The 21,163-nt window shown below is 29.9% G+C and overlaps 1 protein-coding gene across 1 annotated transcript in view; it reads right to left on the bottom strand.

Annotated features, from left to right (window-relative positions):
* Positions 1–6: 6 nt before the first annotated feature.
* Positions 7–21,163, bottom strand: part of LOC117169141 (midnolin-B-like) — a 62,595-nt gene continuing 41,438 nt past the window's right edge. The window contains exons 3-5 of the mRNA XM_033355339.1: positions 9,752–10,849; positions 5,070–5,418; positions 7–705 (exon numbers count right to left, since the gene is read on the bottom strand). Coding sequence (XP_033211230.1) covers positions 437–705; positions 5,070–5,418; positions 9,752–10,849 — 1,716 coding nt within the window. The 3' untranslated portion in view covers positions 7–436. The remainder of the gene's footprint in view (positions 706–5,069; positions 5,419–9,751; positions 10,850–21,163) is intronic.

Genomic DNA, 21,163 nt, shown 5'->3' with positions numbered 1-21,163 from the left:
ACGGACAGAAAACAAAAACTGCGCAATCTTTATTGCGCTAAAAGCGATCTACTATAAAATACGTAATCGTAAAAAAAAAAAACTTCTACTTCCGCTCACCGACGTAATTCCGCACCGATTTATATATAATATATATTTATTGCTTCTCGTTTGAAACACACTCCGAGGAATATTACTAATTCATAACTACTTACGATTTAGCGGGATTATAATAATGGCGGTGAACGACGTTATGCGAGACGATAGTTTATCGATTCGAGACGATAAATCGAAAAGTCGTCTCATTATCACTCGGCGGTACAAAGTTCGTGAGTGAAAATCCAATAATCTACGAGAATTTCGCGACTCCTAGTGAACCACAACGGCGGCTTTTTCTTCTTTGCGAGGAGGCGGTCGGTGTCTTAGAGAAAGAAAAAAAAATATATATATATATTTCTTAAGCGACAACGGGTTCCGTATTGCAGGGCTGCAAATCGGATTCAGTTTGCGAATCGGTCGTTTTTGAGCCACCGCTATTGGCCGATGCAGCTGGCGTGTTGGGGTCGTGATTGGGATCCGGATCGGGCGTCACGGCTGCCCACTGGGTTGTATAAGGCGCCGCTCGAGCTTGCCTTCTCGCTTTCCTTTTCGCTCTCCGTTGCTCCATCACCAGGCGCAAACGTTTCAGCTTTCCCTTCGTCGCTTCGTTCTCTTTCGACAGTTCCTCTGTTGGCGAAAATTTCGATAATCAGACAAAATTAAACAAGTCTTTTTTTCGCCACATGGTGTCGAAAAATGGAACTAGAAATAGTAGGTACAATTTTAAACATGTATTTTAATTTTTGTATAAAAGTGTTTTTACGGTTGTTTTGTGAAGTATAAAACAATGATTCAATGCTAAAAACAAATATTCATCAAAAACAAATAGTTTTAGATAGAATTTTCATCTTATATAGTGAAAAAATCAGGGTGGCCACCAGACTGAGAAATGACAATGAATTTTTTTTTGTCCGCAGAATTTTACAAATTTGTAGAAGAAAAATTTGTCCACGTTCGATTTCAACAGTTTTTTAATAATTAGTGGAATTTTTATGTTTTTCAATTATGCTATTATTTAGCTTACAATTCGTAATTCTAATTTTTTTTTACTCTACAAATTTTCCATTTAAAATTTTTATTTCTAAGCTTACATTTTTAATTTAAAGGATTTTTAAACGCTTTCTTAAAGACTTGAACAAACTATCTTCAACTTAAAAATAACTTCATAATAATATATTCTTAAAGGATTAAAAAAAATGTAATATTGTTTCAGTCGAAAATATTCAATTTTCTACACATTCACTTTGAAATTTTTATTAAAAAAAGATTACTTATTGAATATTTAGCAATATTTGAATTTTTACTTAAGACAAGTAAATTGAAACCAAATATTTAAAAGTAAAGAATCTTCAACTGAATTGTTTGGCATAGAAAGCCTGAAATCGTTAAAATTTCGAAGATACTTTAAACTTTGAACGTGCCAATTTTAATTGCTATATTTGAAAAATGCTTAATTTGTAAGTGAAATTTTTAAATTTTGATTTTGTAATTTACAAATGAACATTTGTAGAACAAATTTAAGTAATTTAAAGAGATATTTAGGAGTTTTAAAAAGATTGAAAATTATCATGCAAATTTTATAAAGTTTTCTTAAAAACTTCTAGAATATTTTTTGAAAATTTTGTTTAAATCTTTGAAAAACTTTTTAAATACTCTGTTACAATAATTTTTCATCTCTTAAAATTACTCAAATTTCGCCTACAAATAATAAATGTTCAATTGTTATTTATACATCCAAATTTTAAAGAAATTTGCTAAAATTTGCAGGATTTTCTGAAAATTGTAGAAAAAATTCAATTAATTTTGACAGATTTTTAGAAGTTCTGAAAAAATTCCAAAATAATTTTAAATTTAAAACCAATTTAAAACAACTTCTAGATTTCTCAAGATTTTGAAATAAAATTTTGAAGCTTTCCAAGGATGTTTAAACTATTTTAAAAGAAAATAATTGAATTTCCAATTTAAAAAGTGTTCGGTTAAAATTTTTTCAATTTTTCAATATTTGATGTTTCTAGCTTAGAATTCCTTAAAATTATATAATTTTGAAAATTTTAAAGTTCATTGACTGATTGATTGTAAAATTAAATAGTTGAATTTTCATTTTTAAATAAAAAAAGTGTTTTTCAACAACAAAATTTCAACAAATTTTTTCAGTTTTCAACTCAAGAAATCGATTTTCAACAAAAATATATTTTTTGTTAAAAATTCGTCTTGTTTGATAAAAAATTAATTTTTTAAATCGAAAATGTAACTTATCTATTTTTGTTCGAAAATGTACGCGTTTTAGTTGAGATTTTCATTACTTGGTTTAAAGTTCGTGTACTTTGTTGAGAATTCATTTTATTAGATAGAAAAAATAAATTTAAAAAACTTTACTATTAAAAATTAATATTTTTGGTTAAAAATTCGTTTTTTATTTTTGGCAAAGAAATATTGTTCTTGGTTAAAAAATTTTGGTTGAAAATTCAAATATTTAGTTTAAAATCATTCAGCTTTATTGAATATGTAATTATTTTTTTGTATTATTTAAAATTAAAACCCTTTTTGGTTGAAAAGTTAATATGTTTGTTGAAAATTCGTCTATTTTTTATTAAAAAGTTCTGAATTCCACTAATATATAATTATTGTCCACTGAAAGAACGTTTCAGAGTACATGTGTTTTTATAAGTTTATTTATCTTTATGCGTTGAATTTTCAACTAATAAAGATACATTTTGAACCAAAAATGAAATAGTTTAGTTTTTTTTTAGTTTTATTAATTAAATAGTTGAATTTTCAATTTAAAAAAGTTAATTTATAACAACAAAATTTCAACAAATTTGTTCAGTTTTCAACTAAAGAAATCGGTTTTCAACCAAAAATAGAATAGTTCAATTCACAGATAAAGAAATTCAAGTCTCAAAAAAATTGTTCAATTTTCAACGAAAAAAAATGAATTTTCAACAAAAAATAAAACAGTCTAATTTTTAGTTTAAAAAATTAATTTTCAACCAAACAAAAAACGAAGTTTCAACTAAATATTCAAATTTTCAATCAAAAAAAGACGAATTTTCAATCAAATGGTTGATTTTTCAACTAAAAAATACAATTTTTCAACCAAACATAGAAAATGTTGATTTTCAGCTCAATAATATTTAACAAAAAACGAATTTTTACTATGATTTCAACAATAATGTTATACTATTTGTGAAATTCAGAACGAAACAAGAAGAACTGACCGTACTTAAACTTATTAATGTTTTTCTTTCAAGAAAAATTCGAATTTTCAACAAACAAAAAAGAATCTTCAACCACATCAACCAAATCTTCTTCAACCCTTAAAAAAATTAATTTTTAACGAAAGTGTTTCAATAAAATAGTTTAATGTTCAATGAAAGAAATTAATTTTTAATTAAAAAAAGAACAGTTGAATTTTTAGTTAAAAAATTGATTTTCAGCTACAAAAAAAAACCTAATTTTCAACTAAAGAAAATATATTTTTAAACAAAAGTGGATAGTTCAGTTAAAAAAAAATTATTTTCGTCCAAAAAAGAAACAAATTTTCCACAAAATTATTTAATTTTCGGTCTAAAAAATGAATTTTAAACAAAAAAAAAAGGATTTACCAACGAAATAATTAAATTTTCAAAAAACAAGATGAATTTTGAATTTTAATATAAAATAGATAAATTTTACATAAAAAAATGAAGTTATGTTTTTAGTTGAAAAACAAGAAAATATCAACCAGGGAGAAATTGTCAATAAAAATGGTGCATCTTCAAACATTAAATAATTTAATTTTAACCAATGTAGATTAACTAAAGAAAAAATATTTTAAAGCAAAAATGGATAGTTAAATTTTCAGCATAAAAATAATGTTTTAACATAAAAATAAAACGACTTTTCAAATAAAAAAAATTTAATATTTAAATTTTCAGTTAAAAAAAAGTTAATTTTCAACCAGAGATGAATTTTGAACTAAAATGATGGAATATTAAACTAGATTAGCTAAAATTTTAGTTAAAAAAAATTATTTTCATCCAAAAAAGAAACGAATGATTAACAACAGAAAATAATTTTAAACAAAAGTGTTTAAAAAAAATAGTTCAATTTTTAACGAAAGAAATGAATTTTCCACAAAATTATTTAATTTTCGGTTTCAAAAATTAATTTACAATAAAACAAAAAAAAAGGATTTACCAACGAAATAATTAAATTTTCAAAAAAGATGAATTTTGAATTTTCATATAAAATAGATTTTAAATAAAACAATTAAGTTATGTTTCTCGTTGAAAAAAATTTAATTTATTCATTTTTTAAGAACTAATTTTCCAAAGAAATAGTTAAATCCAATAATATGGAGCTAATTTTATAAATAAAACCACATGAATATTAAATACAATAAAAGATTTAAAAAAATTAAGCACGTTCGAAACAATTCCCTGATAACTATTTTTGAAAAATGATTGCATTTTAATAAATGACGGCTTCTTTTACACGAAAAACATTCTCTACAATTTCACTGTTTCCGATTTTGAAAGTAAATTTTTCTATGGTTGAACTTTTTTTTAAAGAAAAAATAATTCTATTTTAAGATTATTCAGTTATTTTTTAAATTGGAAATAGTAGAGTTATATAGAATGTTTTCCCGGACAAAAATAAGCTCTCGTTTATTAAAATGCAATCATTTTTTTAAAAAATGGTAAGAAGTGCGGGTCAGCAAAAAGTTTTATTGCAAAAAAAACAAGGTTAAATTTAATATATTTTTTTTTTTTAATTTGGAATGACATCAGTTATAATATTTTAATTCTTAAAATCATGTAAAAAAAATATTTTTTTCAGATATCTGACTTTAGGCACGACAACTGCCTCAAATAATTTAAATGATTAATTTAGAAATATCCAAATTTATCCCGTTTGGCGGTATTTTAAAAATTACCGGTCAAGTGGTCACCCTGATTTAGAAAAAAAAAAAAAATAAAATAAGATCGTTTTTCGTTGAAAATACGTACCACTGGAATATCCAAGATTGGGCGAATCAGGACAGCTCGTTGAGACACTGGACATTCCATTCGCAGTGGCTGAGGAGGAACCAGTGGAAGCTCCTCCCGAGGTCGAAGATGAAATTTGTCGAGTGCTTGAATACCTATGGTGATGCTTGTAGTGACCTGCTGATGTTGCTGGTGTAGCGCAAAGAAGATCATTCAGGATATGGATGATGGTGCTAATGTCCCTTTTTGGCCGTCCATGGCGATCTTGTAAAGCTGGATTTAAAGTTCCACTGAAGGTTCCGGAATACACACCCTTTCCATGATGGTGCATGCTTTCGATTATCGCTCCTTGTCTACGTCGCGCGTTCTCCTACAAACAAAAGTTCAATAAACACAAAGGTTTGATAATTTTCAGAAATTATTTTAATATTCAATCAAAACGGTTCACTGAATTGAAGAAGATCATCTGTTAAGTTAAAAACGCGAAAATAGAATGCCTACCCGACGAATTATTTTTAATTTTCCCTTTGTTTTTTTAGTTCATTTTGAATTTTTTTGATCAATTAAAAAGAGTTGAAAAGGTTTGAAAATTTTCTGATTTGAAAGCGGGGATTTTCAGGTATTGAAGTCACCGATGAAAATAGAATGTCTACCTGACGGCTTATTTTTAATTTTCGTTTTTTTTTTTCAGTTAAATTAAAATTTTTTTCGCCAGTTAAAAACATTCTTTAATAAAAGAGCCAAACATTTCAAAATAAATTAATTTTGAAATTAATACTTTAATTTTCCACTAAACAAATATCCATTTTTTTTACAAAAAATGAAATAGTTCAACTTTTAGTTGAAAAGATTAATTTTCAACAAAAAAAAAAAGGATTTTCAACAAAGTAGTTCAATTTGCAACCAAAAATATGAACTTTTAAACAAGAATATTATTTGTCAAATAAAAACATTACTTTAATGTTTTCATTTAATTTAATTAAATCATTGTACAATTTAATTTTGAAAACTTAGAATTTACTTTTGATCGCAGTAAACTATTCTATTTTTGATTGAAAATTTATCTTTCTTGGGTGAAAATTAAACTATTAGGTTGAAAATTGATATTTTACATTTTAAAATTAAATTATTTGTTTGAAAAATTATGTATTTTGTAGAAAATTCGTATTCTTTATAGAAAATTAATCTTTATGGTTTAAAATTCATCTTTTTAGCATAAAATCCAACTATTCCAATTGAAGAATTATTGTTTCATTTGAAAATTAATTTCATTAACTGAAAATTTAAGTATTCCATTTTTGGTTGAAAACCTTTTTTTCTAGTTCATAATTCAATAATTTGGATAAAAAAATGTAATTGAAAATGCAAGTATTTCATCAAAAATTCACGTATTTTGTTTAAAAAAGTCGATTTTTTAAAGAAAAATTATCTTTTTTTTTAAGGATAACCTAGGTTTTCAAAAAAAATTATTTTTAGTTAAAAATTCAAAATCTTTTGTTCAAAATTAAAAAAATTTATTTAATTTTTTTACTCTACGACATTGATCTTATGTTTGATTAATTCAAACTTCGAAAACACAGGTTGAAACCTTTTGAAAAATGTAAGCATTGTACCAAAACGTCAAGGATTGAGAAAGGAGAGTTTTTAATCCAATAAATTCTGAATTTGAAAAAAAGTTTTTTTCGGCTCTATTTTATTTTTAATTTATGTGGCCCGTGAGAAATAAAGAAAAATCTATGCATTTTTCACAGTCAATGAAATTTAAAAAATGCAACACTAAAGCTAAATAATTTTCCACTCGAGGTAATAAAAACTGAGCTGCAAATGAAAGCACTCAAAGTGGAACTGTTAAATTTTACACTTTTAAAATTGAAATTTGAACGATTTTAATTAAAAAATGTTGTCTTCAAATGTTCATTAATTCACCCATATAAAATTGAAGTTACTAACATTTTTCAATATAAAAAAATATAAATCCACGTTATCATTTTCAATGCTCTAAATTAACAAATCAATCAATGAACTTTAAAATTTTCAAAATTATATAATTTTAAGGAATTTTAAGCTAGAAACATTAAATATTGAAAAATTGAAAACTTTTTAACTGAACACTTATTAAATTAGAAATTCAATTATTTTCTTTTTAAATAGTTTAAACACCCTTGGAAAGCCTCAAAATTTTATTTCAAAATCTTGAGAAATATAGAAATTTTTTAAAATTTGTTTTAAATTTAAAATTATTTTGGAATTTTTTTCAGAACTTCTAAATATCTGTCAAAATTAATTGCATTTTTTCTACAATTTTCAGAAAATCCAATTTCTTTCAAATTTGGAGGTATAAATAACAATTGAACATTAATTATTTGTAGGCGAAATTGCAGTGATTTTAAGAGAAATGTAGAAGTTTTGAAAAGATTCAAACCTAATGTAAAACTTGAAATGATAGCCTAATATAAAACAAAATTTTGATTTTCGCAGATTTTAAAGAAAACAATTAGATTCTTTTCAAGAATGGTGAAAGGCTTCAAAAGAATGAAAAACTATTTTAAGAGAATATTTAAATAGTTTTTTTAAAGATTTAAACAACAATTTCAAAAAAGATTCTAGAAGATTTGAAGATAACTTTCTAAAATTTTCATGATAATTTTTAATCTTTTTAAAACTCCTAAATATCTCTTTAAATTACTCAAATTTTTTCTACAAATGTTCATTTGTAAATTATACATCAAAATTTTAAATTTTCACTTACAAATTAAGTATTTTTCAAATAAAACAATTAAAATTGTAACGTTCAAAGTTTAAAGTATCTTCGAAATTTTAATGATTCCAGGCTTTCTATGTCAAACAATTCAGTTAAAGATTCTTTACTTTTAAATATTTGGTTTCAATTTACTTGTCTCAAATAAAAATTCAAATATTACTAAATATTCAATAATTAATCTTTTTTTTAATTAAAAATTTCAAAGTGAATGGGTTAAAAATTGAATAATTCAGAATAAAACAATATTTTTAATTTAATAAAATCCTCTAATTAACAATATATTATTATGAAGTTATTTTTAAGTTGAAAATAGTTTATAAACTTTCAGTCACACGTTCAAATTTATTTTATGACTAAGACTTTAAATTGAAACCGTTTAAGTTTTAACGTTAAAATTTGAAAATTCTTAAAATTTGAACTGGTCTAAAATCGTTTTGTCAAATCGTTTTTATTCACTTTTTATTATTTAAAGTACAGATAAATTTAAACAAAATTTATTTATTTATTAACCCATTAACGACCAAAGCTATCAATTTTATAACATGAGTTTGACCGCAAAATTTATGGGTATAACAAAACAATAAATAGATCAAAAGTACTGTTCCTTATGTTTTTGGTTACCTAAATTCGAATCCGTGGTCAAAATTAAATGTTTTTTATTTTTATAATTTTTTTTCAGATATAACACGCGTTAGTATCTCAAAATTTCTTCAACTATCGGTGCACAAAATTCTTAAACTTTAACAAAAAATTTATATATATATATATATATTTTTTTTTTTCTTCCAAAATGGCGGACAAAATGCAAAAATGTTCCAAAAACTGTTTTTTTCCATCATCTTTGTTTTTCTCAAAAACTTGAAAGTTTAAAAATAAGTTCCATGGAAATTTTTTTTAGATTATTCAGAAAAAATTTTTCAAAAAATCTGAAAAAATTCATGAATATTCTTTGACTAATTCTAAGCCATTTTTATTCTTGGAAAATTTGTACCAAAGCCTATAGATTTTGGGAAATAATTGATAAAACTTCATGCGAATTCTTTCCATGCCATTTGGAAGAAAAAACATATAAATAAAAATGTTTTGTTAAAGTTTAAGAATTTTGTGCACCGATGGTTGAAGAAATTTTCAGATATTAACGCGTTTTATGTCTGAAAAAAAATTATAAAAATAAAAAATTAAACAATTTTCACTATTTTTGTATACAAAAACCGCCATATTTAATTTTGAATTCAAAATATTCGAATTTTGACCACGGATTCGAATTTAGCTCACCCAAAAACATACGGAACGGTACTTTTGATCTATTTATTGTTTTGCTATACCCAACAATTTTGCGGTCAAACTCATGTTATAAAATTGATAGCTTTGATCGTTAATGGATTAAATAAAAATGCTTTTTATCTCAAATTTTCAACATCAAAGGCTTAAAAGCTTAAAAATGAGAAATTTAAATTGAAAATTTGTAAAGAAACAAATTTTGAATTACGCATTGTAAGGTAAATAATAGTATAATTGAAAAACATAACAATTCAACTAATTATTTTTAAACTGTTGAAATCGAGAGTGGACAGATTTTTCTTCTACAAATTTGTCAAATTTCAGTTAAAAAAAATTCACTGTCATTTCCCGGTTTTTCTCGGCCTCAAAAAAGTCCCGATCATTTCCCGGTCCAGTGGTCACTTTGAGTGTTGTGCCAGCTTAACATATCTCTGAAAAGATCAATATTCAAGCAGAAAGTTTTTGCGAATTTGCAAAAATTACGTGAGCGAGTGAAGTACCCCCCCCCCCTCTTCCTTAACACATAACACAATGTCTCCCCACCCCCTTTAAGCTCTTACGTAATTCAAGTAGGATCACTTTCAATAAATCAAGTTTGTGTGGAGAACTCGCTTCGGTAACTCGATACCTCGGCTAGATCAACCCAGGAGAGTTTAAATACCTCAGAGGAGAGCTGCTTGAGCTTCTGGGTGAGATTGCGTGAAGCTTCCGCAAGTGCTCTCGTGTCCAGTGTCGCTGAGGTTCCTTTACCAACATCCGCAAGTCCCACTCCCGCGTCCGTACTCGTAGCCGAGCACGATTCTCCACTTCCGGGACTCCTTGTGCTCGAGGAACTACTGGTGGTCGAAGAATTTGATGGCTGCGCCTGCTGCTGTTGCGCCTGTTGCTGATGGTGATGATGACCAGTGCACAATTTTTTCTTCTGAGGTGAGGAGTCATCGTCTCTCAGGGACGTGACAGAGGAGAGATCCGAGCATCCGGATACCGAGGTAGATGGAGAGAGTTCCACTGAGTTGGAAGCTTGCGAGCGAAGGTTGAGTGCCCTTTTCGCGTGATGATGATGATGGTGGTGGTGATGATGATGATGGTGGGTGTGATGGTGGTGATGGTGATGCAAGAGGCATGACTGGCGAGAGGAGGTGTTGTTGTTTGTGCTGGCACCACTCGGTGGAGGCGAGTTTGGAACGTTGCTGGTTCTGGGTTGCTGTAGAGTCGAACTCTGGGGGCAGAAAATAGAGTGTGGCGAGGAAACTGGAGAGTAGGTGGTAGATGATGGCGATGAGGAGGAGGAGGGTGAAGGCGTTGTTCTTTCGGAGCAGACGGCGTTCGTTGTGGTCGTGGCTGTGAAGAGGCTTGTGTTGCAGCTTGCGGAAGCCAAGCTGCTGATTAGCGAAGAGGTCCTAGCTGTCGTATTTTGAAGTTTGGTGGAGGAGCTGGTGGATCTGGCTGAGAGGACGGTGGATCTTCGATTTGAGAGGGGAGTGGAGACGTGATTCGAGGTCATTGTTTCTGAGGATGATGAGGTTGTGGCGCTGGGACTGCTTCCTGAGAGTGAGGTGCTTGCACTTGAGGTGGGACCGCTGGATCGGTCGGCTGAAGGTGCTGGTGTGACGGTTGATAACTGAAGCTGGATGAGCATCATGTGGTCGCCAAGTCGCATCGTTAAATTTAGAGGCGCTTTGCCCGATAGGAAGTCATTCACCTGGGAGTCGCTGAGACTCTCGAGGGCTTGCATCACACTCTGTTCAGGACGTTGAGCCTGAAATTAAAAAAGGATTTTTACGTGTAGAATTCGAATTGATTTTATTAAAGATTTGATAAAGTTAAGATTTCAAGATTGAGCTGGGCTTGATAGAGTACGAGTGGATTTGCAAAGAAAGCGTTATTGGCTTATACATATGTAGATGAGATCTAGGGAATGGACTTTGGGGTTGGACTTGATGTTCTGAGTCTGAAAATTCAATCTGGTGAGAGTAGATATAGCGAGTAGCACGCAGCTTGGTTTGAATGAAACGTGAATGCACGGATATTGCACGTGCAAAGATAAGGGAAATCGATAAGAGCCCGGCTGAAAGATAGAAACGCAAGAAGACCTGCAGAGGAAGAGGAAACCTCGCGGAATCGAAGCCCAGACCCTTAGCACCGCTAGGTGGTCCCCACCCGCTAGAAACACCTAACAGACTTCTTTCGTTGAAAATCGCTACGAGGATTCGGTAATTTAATTTATGCCTCCTATTTTCTCATGGGCAAAATATATCTGACAATATAAAAAAAGTGTTTAATTATTCAACTCACTTTGTGAGTGAGTAATTTTTGGAATGAGTGTTTGAACGCCTGACTAACTTAGTTTTAGTTGAATAGATGATCAATTTATGGTACCACGCAAGGTTTGAAATGAAAGGCCACGTCTGTCGGTTGACTTCACCGATCGACCAAACTAGCAAGTGTGTTCCTTATAGAGCTCATTCAATTTACGAAATTCTTAAGAGCTGCAATCGAGCACACTTGCAACAGTATAATAAGTAGAGTCAGGAACCTGTCACGATAGTCGATAGCAGGTTGCCAAGACTTGTAAGTCCAGGTATTACAAAGGAAACTTTATCCATGCACGAGAGAAATTAGTTGGAATTCGCAGCTGTAGGTACAAACACAAAAGTCCTGTTACGATAAAATTTACATTTGTATTGCCATCATTAGGAAAATTGTTCCTGGTTAGATAGCTTTAAATTAAATTTTGAAAATAAACTAATAGGATTTTTAAGAATTAATGCAAGATCAATTTGATCAATTTCTGAATAATTTGAGTAGCACAGCAAACTTTCATCATGCTTCAATATAGAAATTCAAGTATTCATAACAGTACTCAAAATTCTAAGGCAATTTGCCAATTTCTGAACTTCCAGAATAGAAACAAATCCAGGAATTCCAGAATAGAAACAAATCCAGGAATTCCAGATTTGAGGGAATTGAAATAATAGTAATTCCTGCATCTACCTGAAGTTTTGCACGTTCAAATGAACGAAATATTTTTCCCCAATTATATTTTATCAATGAAAATTGTTCCAAATACAATTTAAAATAATGCAAATTTCGTGAAATTTACGAAATCCCTTGAAATCTGTCGGAATTTCGATTTTTGAAATATCGGGTGTTATTTTAGGAAACTTACCGAAGAAGCTTGAAAATATGCTTAAATATAAAGTGAAAAAATAGTTTCACCTTAAAAGGTAACAGGAAACAAATGGAAATCAAGGGCCTCTAAAAAATTAAAGATAGTCTAATTTATATACGCTAATTTGAAACCAGACATTTAAAAAATTCCCAACTGAAAATTGTCCGATCAACTTTAAGGACGGTAGGTCAATTATTCAACTATACAACTGATATGAGAATATTTGAAGGCTCCAGTTGACCAGATAATTTTGAAGATCCAGCATATCACAAAATGTCTTAAGTCAGGTACAAAATATCCCAGAACATCAAACACCTGCAAAGACTCAAAACTCGAATTACAGACTAAAGATGTTAAGAATAAAGAGACCAAAGGATGCGATCCAAAAAATCTCCACGACTTCCAATTCAGAATACAACTTATTTTACAAAATTGCAGAATAACCAGGAACCCTCAATCCCAGATTATCCACATTTCTTCAGACTGAAAATTGTAACTCGATATTAAAGATTTTGAGTCTAAAGAGATCAAAGGATGTATTTCGGAAAATCTCCATGACTTCCAATTCAGGATCCAGCCTAATTTCTAAAATTACAGAACACCAACGAACCCTAAATCCTAGAATATGCAACATTCCTACAGACCCAAGATTCTAGCTCGAGATGAAAGATTTCGAGACTAAAGAGACAAAACGATGTATTCCAAAAGATCTTCACGACTTCCAATTCAAGATTCAACCTCGCTCTCAAAGTGAGAAAAGACCAAGGATCCCGAAATTCCAAAGAATGCAAGTATGCATTTAAAAGGCCCCTTTCGCTTCCAAGACTTGAATCACTTGGATTGATCGTTTTTCCCTGGGTTTATCGACTGGCGCAGCATCCGAGTGCATCTGAAGTTTAAAATCAGTGGACGTAGGTGGCGCCAGAGAGTGAATGCAACCCAACCGATGCAACCTGCTCTTTCCCACATCCAATGGGTGGGTGAAGTGACCCACGTGTCACGTCCCGGTATACGGGTAGACCACTACATAAGCAAAACGCAGTCAGCCAAGTAGTAAGTAAGTGTAAGCAGGCAGGCAAGCAACCAGGCGAGCGAACTCGGACCTACGCCTTTTCGCCCTCACCCTCACCCTCCCTCCCACATTATACATTATACATTATGTGTACACGTGTGAGCTCTATATTCACAAGAGTGTGCCAGGCAGCCAGTCAGCCTCTCCTGTCAGTGACGACTGTTTATGTGGATGTATGGGTGCTGGGTCTACATGTATAATACTATAAACTCTATAGATATACATAGATATCCATACAGCTGCCTCGCCTCGGCCTGCACCAGACCAGAGCGAGCAAAGCCATCAGCCATGGTCCCCCGTTGGTCGTATAAAACTTCATGATAGCTTAGCTACTTGGCTTGGCTGGCTGGCTGGCTGTAATAATGCTTCTCAGTTCTCAGCTACCATAGTCCATACCACAGACTTCACAGACCAAAATCCTCTCATACCAGAGGAAATGGGGTGATTTTTCATGAAAATAGGGGAATACATTTGTTCTTATCAGATCAATGTAGATACCATTTTCCTGTGATTCCAAGTCGAAATGGATTGCATTTTCAACAAAATAGCTGTATATTCAGACAAGAAAAATGAATTTACAATAAACGAGTCGATTTTTCAAGCTTAAAAGTCGAATTTTCAAGAAAACATTCAACTTTGAACCCCAAAAAGATTAGTTTTCAATAAATCAGTTAAATATTCAACCAATAAAATGAATTTTTAACAATGAAATTAAACTTTCAACCCAGTAGTTGATTTTTTTTACCAAAAAAGGTGACTTTTTAACCAAATAAAATTTTCTATAAAACAAATTAAATTTTCAACCAAAAGAGATGGATTCTGAGACAAAAAATACAATAGTAAACTTTCATTTAAAAAGAATTAACTTTCAACAAAAAACAGGTGAATTCTCAACAGAAAATTTATCCAATCCTTGATATTTGGTTAAAAATCCATCTATTTTGTTGAAAATAAAATATTTTTCTTTAAAATCTTAGGAATTTAATGAATTTAAAGTCATATTTATTACAGCTCATAAATTTATTTAATTTAAAAGAAATTATTTCCCTATTTTCGTAAAAAATATATATTTTTTAGATTAGCTTCTTGTATAAATCGATACTGATTTCATCGCTGTCGATGATGTCCTTCAAATCAGGAAAATTAGCAAAGAAATCATTATCCACATCAAATTTGCGCTACGAACTTGACATTTTTCACCTATAATAATTCAGAAAAGAACATGTAATATAATTCTAAATTTTAATTAACTTCACAATTATAATTAACAATTTCAACACTTTAGAGAATACATGTCAGGGAACTTATCAGCTGAATATTGAGGGTTTTTTAAATTCACCCTTATTATTATTATTATTATTTAAAAAATTAATCGAAATCTTGTAAAAAGGAGAAATAGGGGAACATTCTAGATTTTAGGTGTTTCCGGGGATTTTTTTTAATTTAAAGGGACAAAAAGGTAAAAAAAAAAAGGACGGACTTGAACCCTGCGATACCAACCAGCACGAAGATTGTTGACCGCATTGGCTCACATAACATTGGCTTCACACGAAGGCTACAACGAGTGGGAAGAAGGGCATCATGTAGCCGTAGCCGCCATTGTCGATCCCGAATACTGAAACCGAATTTCCTGGACAAGTCATGCCAGGCTCGCAAGGCTTGGGTGCCAACCTCGATCGTTTCGCTTCGCTAAATTGACCGATAATATTCGCGCATGGATACGCCGCTTCGCGATCCAGAAACTATGATTTTCAGTTTCCTGCATGAAAAAAGGGCACTTGTGTAAATGCAATGAGTGATAAAAAGAAGGCAGTCAGATCAGACCTGGATTCAGCTTAGGATATCATTTTATAATGATTAATTGAGTAATTAAGGAACTGATTTCATATTTAGAAGACCTTGAATCAGAATCAGCAGCTTCGAGAGAAAAGGGATCCAGAAACTGTGATTCGTAGTTTCCTGCATGAAAAAAGGGTACTTGTGCAAGACAAAAGAAGGCAGATCAAGCAGACTTGCAATCAGCTAAAGATATCATTGTAGAACGATTGATTGGGGAATTGATTTCTTATTTGGAAGACCTTGAACAAGAACGAGCAGCTTCGAGAGCAAAGGGATCCAGAAACTGAGTTGCACTTTCTTGCATGCAAAAAGGGCACTTGTGTAAACCAGGGTGTCAGCAATTTTTAGGAACAAAATTCAAGGTCTTTGCAGGGGTTTCAAGGTCAATAAATCAGGTTTCTCCAAGCTTCCTTTTATGTACATCCAGCAGTGAAATGAGCCATTACACTTTTTGTTGACCAACAATTTTTTGTACTGTTGCATTTTAATTAATACTTGAGTAATATAAATAATTGACTATTTAGAAATGTCAAATATGCTACTCTAAAGGTTACTTTAGAATTCGATAATGTTTTCCAAATTGTCAATGAACTCCAATAGATGATGTTGAACTACAAAATATAAAATTTGAAGCCCCTAACAAAATTTTCGGTAATTAATTTTGAAATTTTCGATATCTTTCAAAACCTTTGAAATCATTATGAAATCTTTTAAATACGTTAAATATTTGATATCTTTTGAAATCTTTGAAATTTTCTGAAATTTTGTTTAATCTGTTTAAATATTTGTAATCCTTCTGACTTATTTGTGAAGCTTTTGAAATCACTTTAAATCTTCCTAATATTGAAATCTTTGAAATCTTTATGAAATATTTAAAGCCCTTGAAATCTTTCATAAATCTTTGTGAAATCGTTTGAAATCCTTAAAAACTTTCTGAAATCTTTGCGAAACCTTTAAAAATAGTCTGAAATCTTTTGAAATGCTCTGAAATCTTCTTGAATCATTTTCAATATTTGAAATCTTTCTGAAATCTTTGTGAAGTCTTTTGAAACCATATTAAATCTTTAAAATATTTTTAAATCCTTGAAATATTTGTGAAACCTTTTGAAATTTTTTAAATCCAATATGCAACGCTTTTGTGAGATCTTCGAAATCTTTAAAAAAAAATTGAAAACTTTGTGAAGTCTTTTGAAACAATTTGAAATCGATAAAATATTTTTAAATCTTTGAAACCTTTCTAAAATCTTTTGAAAACTTTGAAATATTTGTAAAATGGTTGAAATCTTTGGGAAACCTTGTGAAATTTTCCGAAGTCTTTTAAAACCTTATTAAATATTTTCAAACTTTCTGAAATCTTTGTGAAGTCTTTTCAAACCGTTTGAAATCTTCCAAATATTTCCAAACCTTTGGAATCATTTTGAGATATCGGAAATCTTTTTCAAAGCTTCTAAAATCTTTTGAGATTTTATTTGAAAATATTTTATTCTTTATTTAAGAAAATTGAAATTTTGGTCTACAAACGATCCAATTTTTTTGCAACTACTAAAGACTTCCTTCCTTGAAAAAAATTGATCACAAATTTGTCGGCACGTGATTGTCGTTTTTTTTTACACAATCGACTATAATGACGCGAGAAGAATCTTATCAACATTTCTTATGTATTTAAATAAATTTAATGAATAAATACAAATTTTCGTCATTTTTTAACTGGCAGATTTCGTTTTTTTCAACGAAATTAATTTTTAATTACCTGGCAAAATCTTTCCCTTATGATACATTACCACCCGTCAAAAATTATTTATTTATAATTAATGTTATAAGCAAATTAACAACTTGACTACTCGTCAATAAGTGGTTGTAGTTTTAAGTTACGAAATCGACTTACAGTGACACAGAAAAGACTTATTTATCAGAAGGCTTTGTCAGATGACAATATTTGGTATTTATATAAATAAATCTTAAAAACAAACACTAATAATATAAAAAAACAAATAAGAAATAAGGTCGTTTCTATGTCACTGGCAGACGATTTCGTAACAAAAACCTACATCCAGTTGTTGACAAGTAATCAACTTGTTACTTTGTTTATAAAATACTTGATAAAATAAACAATTATTGTTAATTGATAAAGTATCATAAAAAAAGGATTTTGCAAGCTAATTAAAAATTATTCTGTAATTTTATATTCAAAAAGTCTGCAGAGAAAAAGACAAAGCAAAATGTGCTTCAGAAAAAACGGAGTTTCTAGTTTTACTTCGAAAAGGCTAAAAACCAACACCTGTCAGCGAGATAAATTTAAGGGCGGTTCCAGAATTCGGCCTTTCACTGGAATGGAAATCTTTAACATGGGAGAAGTGGATGGGAAACAAGAATAATTTAGTTTTACTTTTTGAACTTTGAGTTAAAAGAAATAATTGATTAGTTGGGCTTCGAAGACCTTGTTCCAAAATGAGCCGTACCTTGGAAAGTAATGGATTTTGTTGCTTTCAAGGATGGAGCTAACAAGTACAACCTAATGTCAAAGTTGAGATCATAGACCTTTAAGTTGGAATTAATGATTGAATTCTCGAGTAATTTCAACATTACAAGATAGAGTCCTTTTTGACAGTTTATATTAACAAAAATTCAGGTTTTAAAATGAAATTCCAGTTCAATTCCAGATCAAAACTCCACACTGGTGTTGACAATTTTTTGCAACTTTTGGTATATTTTGGGAGTTTGCAGTAAAATTGAACTGTCTTGGGAAAATAAATAGAAAGCTCAACGCAATCGTTTAGGTTCGAAGCCTTTGAAGACCTTGCACAAATGAGTAAACTTATTTCAGAGTAATAGTATTTAGGATATTAATAGAATGTTCATTTGGAGGTTGTAACAGAATTTGAATCTCTTTTATGGGAAGCAGATGGAAAAAAGTAAAACTTTAAGATTTGAAAATTCAAAACAGAAATAATCATCGATCGTTCTAAAACTCTGGGAGTCCTGTTTTTTAACAATTAATAAACATAAAAATAAAATCCAAGTCATAAATTCTCTACTATGTAAAGATTCAGGACAAGAATATATTTCCCTACTCGAGAGTATTTTAAATTCCTTCGCTACAGAAAGAAGAAAATTGATAAACAACTAGTACTTTTACTATCACTTGCGTTCCATTCGCCAAGGTAAAATAGTTCAAGGACAAGTGGTCACCAATGGTAATCGAGAGTTTTCAAGAATTGACTAATGGCATTCATCTTATGCAATGACCTTGCAAGGTCACATACTAATCTAATATCTCTGCCTAATACATTCTTTTTTTATACAGCATCAAATTCTGAATTAATAAAAAGATGAGATCTGAAACATGCTAGCTAATAAGGAGATGACTAAAGTTGGGATTCTTTTTTAAATCTCAAGAAATTCCCTGATAAAAGTCCATTCGATCTGTTTTCCAAAAAATCTACTTTTTCCAACAACAACAAATTTTATGGATTGAAATGTTTATTAACTTCTCATGTGAAATTATTTAAATATAACATTTTGAATGCTTGTTTTTAATACAAATATTGTTTTTTTTCTTGAATGTTCTCCAACTTTCAATAGCTGACTTTTCAACTGTTCAAAATTAATTCTTTGGGAATTCAATGATCTATTTTCTTCTATTTGTAACAGTTGAAAATTGAATTATTTCCTTAATTTAACTGTTGAATTTGTAACTGTTAAAAATTGAAATCTCAACTTTTTGAAATCTCAACTGTTAAAAAATTATTGAAAATTTATTATGAACATTTTAATTTACAGCAATTGAAAATTCAACTTAAATTCTTAAATTCAAATTCATTTGCTGAAAATTGATTAAATAATTTTTAACACTGGTAAAATATAAATTTTTAATTTTCTACAATATTCAACTGTTAAAAATGCATCTGCTGAAAATTGATAATTGAACTTTTAGCGGTCGAAAATTCAACCGTTGAAAATTGAATTCAACTGTTATTTAATTTAACTGTTTCAACTCTTTGAAATTAATTTGCTAAAAATTGATAATTAAATTTTTTCAAAATTCAAATGTAGAAAATTTAATCAATAACTGTAAAAACTGCAAATGTTACAAATTAAAGACAATTCAACTGTTGAAAGTCAAAAGAAAATTGAAAATGAAATTTTCAAAGATTTGAAATTTTTTACATTTTCTTTAATTTTCAGCTGTTTAAAATTCATGTGCTGAAAATTGAATTTTCAGCAGCCGTAAATTCAACCATTATAACATTTTCAACTAATAATTCATCTGCGGAAAACTGACAATTGAGTTCTCAACTGTTGAAAATTTAACAGAGCAAAATTTAATTCGCAATTTTTAACTTTTGGAAAATTCAAATGTAGAAAATTTTGAATTTTCAAATGTTAAAAATTCCATTTTTATCAAAATTCAACAGATGAATATTCTTCAATTTTTACATTTTTTAAACACTTTCAACTGTTTATAACTTAACAGTTAAAAATTCAATATCCACTTTTCTTCAATAATTGTAAACTGTCAAAAAGTCACCTGCTGAAAATTAACTATTTAACTTTTTGATAATTCTAACGACGAAAACTGAACCTTTAACTGTTGAAAATTCAATGTTCAACTTTTTGATAATTCAATTGTGGAAAATGCAGAATTTAACTCAAAACCGTTAAATTTTCAACAGTTGCAAACTCAATGTGCAAATTTCTTCAGTTTTCAAGTGTTTAAAATTCATCTGCTGAAAACTGATAGTTCAATTTTTTCAATTTATTAATTGAATTTTCTTCAAATTGCAATAGTTTATTTTTCAAATTTTAATATTTGAATTTTTAACAACTGAAATAAAAATTTCCAATTTTCTTTAATTTTCAACTTTTAAAAATATATGTGCTGAAAATTGAATTTTAAACTTTTTGAAAAATCAACAGCTGAAAACTTTAAGAAAAAAGCGAATTTCGTAATAAAAACAAGTATTAAAATGTTACATTTACATAATATTATATCCGAATTTAATAAATAAACATTTCAATCCATATATTTTTTGTTTGTTTAAAAGTCGATATTTTAGAAAACTGATCGCTATTGAAAAGTAAAGTTTTGGCAAATTAACACTCATCCAATGGAATTTTAGTAGGTAATTTATGGGATTGAAAAAAATCCCTACTCTGATTATTTCCTTGTGAGATGATTGATAGAAATCTAATTATCTTTAAAAGATAGTACATTTTTTAAATTGTGTTTTAGGTGAATCAGATATATAAAACCCTGTATCAATCTAAATACTGTTATCAATAATCTACACCTACAAGATGGTTATCGAAATCATACACGCGGATTAACCTTGTATGAAAAATACTGAATCAAAGCCAAAAATAATTCACGAAAAAGTTCATTAAACCGAACTGCAGTTCATTAAACTGAACTGCAGTTCATTAAACCCACTTCCTATTTTAAGTCCCTTGTCTTAAAGGCTCGAAAATGATTTTCTCACGAGAAGGAACATCTCAGATTTTAGGGTGTCTGCGCTGAACAAAAAAAAAACCTTTTAAAAATGTTCCTTCTTCGGCCAGAGTGTCAGTCTAATAATAGGGAAGGGGGAATGGAGAAAATCGTTCCGGAAATGGATGAAATCGGTGTCTTCGAAGGGGGAATATGAAAAGAATTTGCTGATCGAGTTCGCAGGTGAGAAAAGGAGCATTCGGCCTGAAATTTTAGGCACGCGTGTGCAGAATGTCGAGTCTTGCCGCAACCAGCAGAGCAGCAGCAGCAAAGCAGTTGAGCAGTTTCGATCGAACGAACGAACGAATGAACCGAGTGAGGCGTCGCGTCGTTGCGTTGGTATGTAAGTGCGAAGCACGAAGGAAGGCGGCAGGCGCTTTAAAATTGACTGTAGAGTCCGTCCGGGCGGGCGGCACGCTTGACAGCTATGTGCTAGCAACCTGGCAGTGGCTGGCAGCTAGCAAACACAGAACCAGCCTCGTCGGCTCTGATAAGGACCGTG

Source organism: Belonocnema kinseyi, chromosome 3 (genome assembly GCF_010883055.1).
Source record: "Belonocnema kinseyi isolate 2016_QV_RU_SX_M_011 chromosome 3, B_treatae_v1, whole genome shotgun sequence".
NCBI classification, from domain to species: Eukaryota; Metazoa; Arthropoda; class Insecta; order Hymenoptera; family Cynipidae; genus Belonocnema; species Belonocnema kinseyi.
This window is presented reverse-complemented; position numbering and strand designations above follow the sequence as displayed.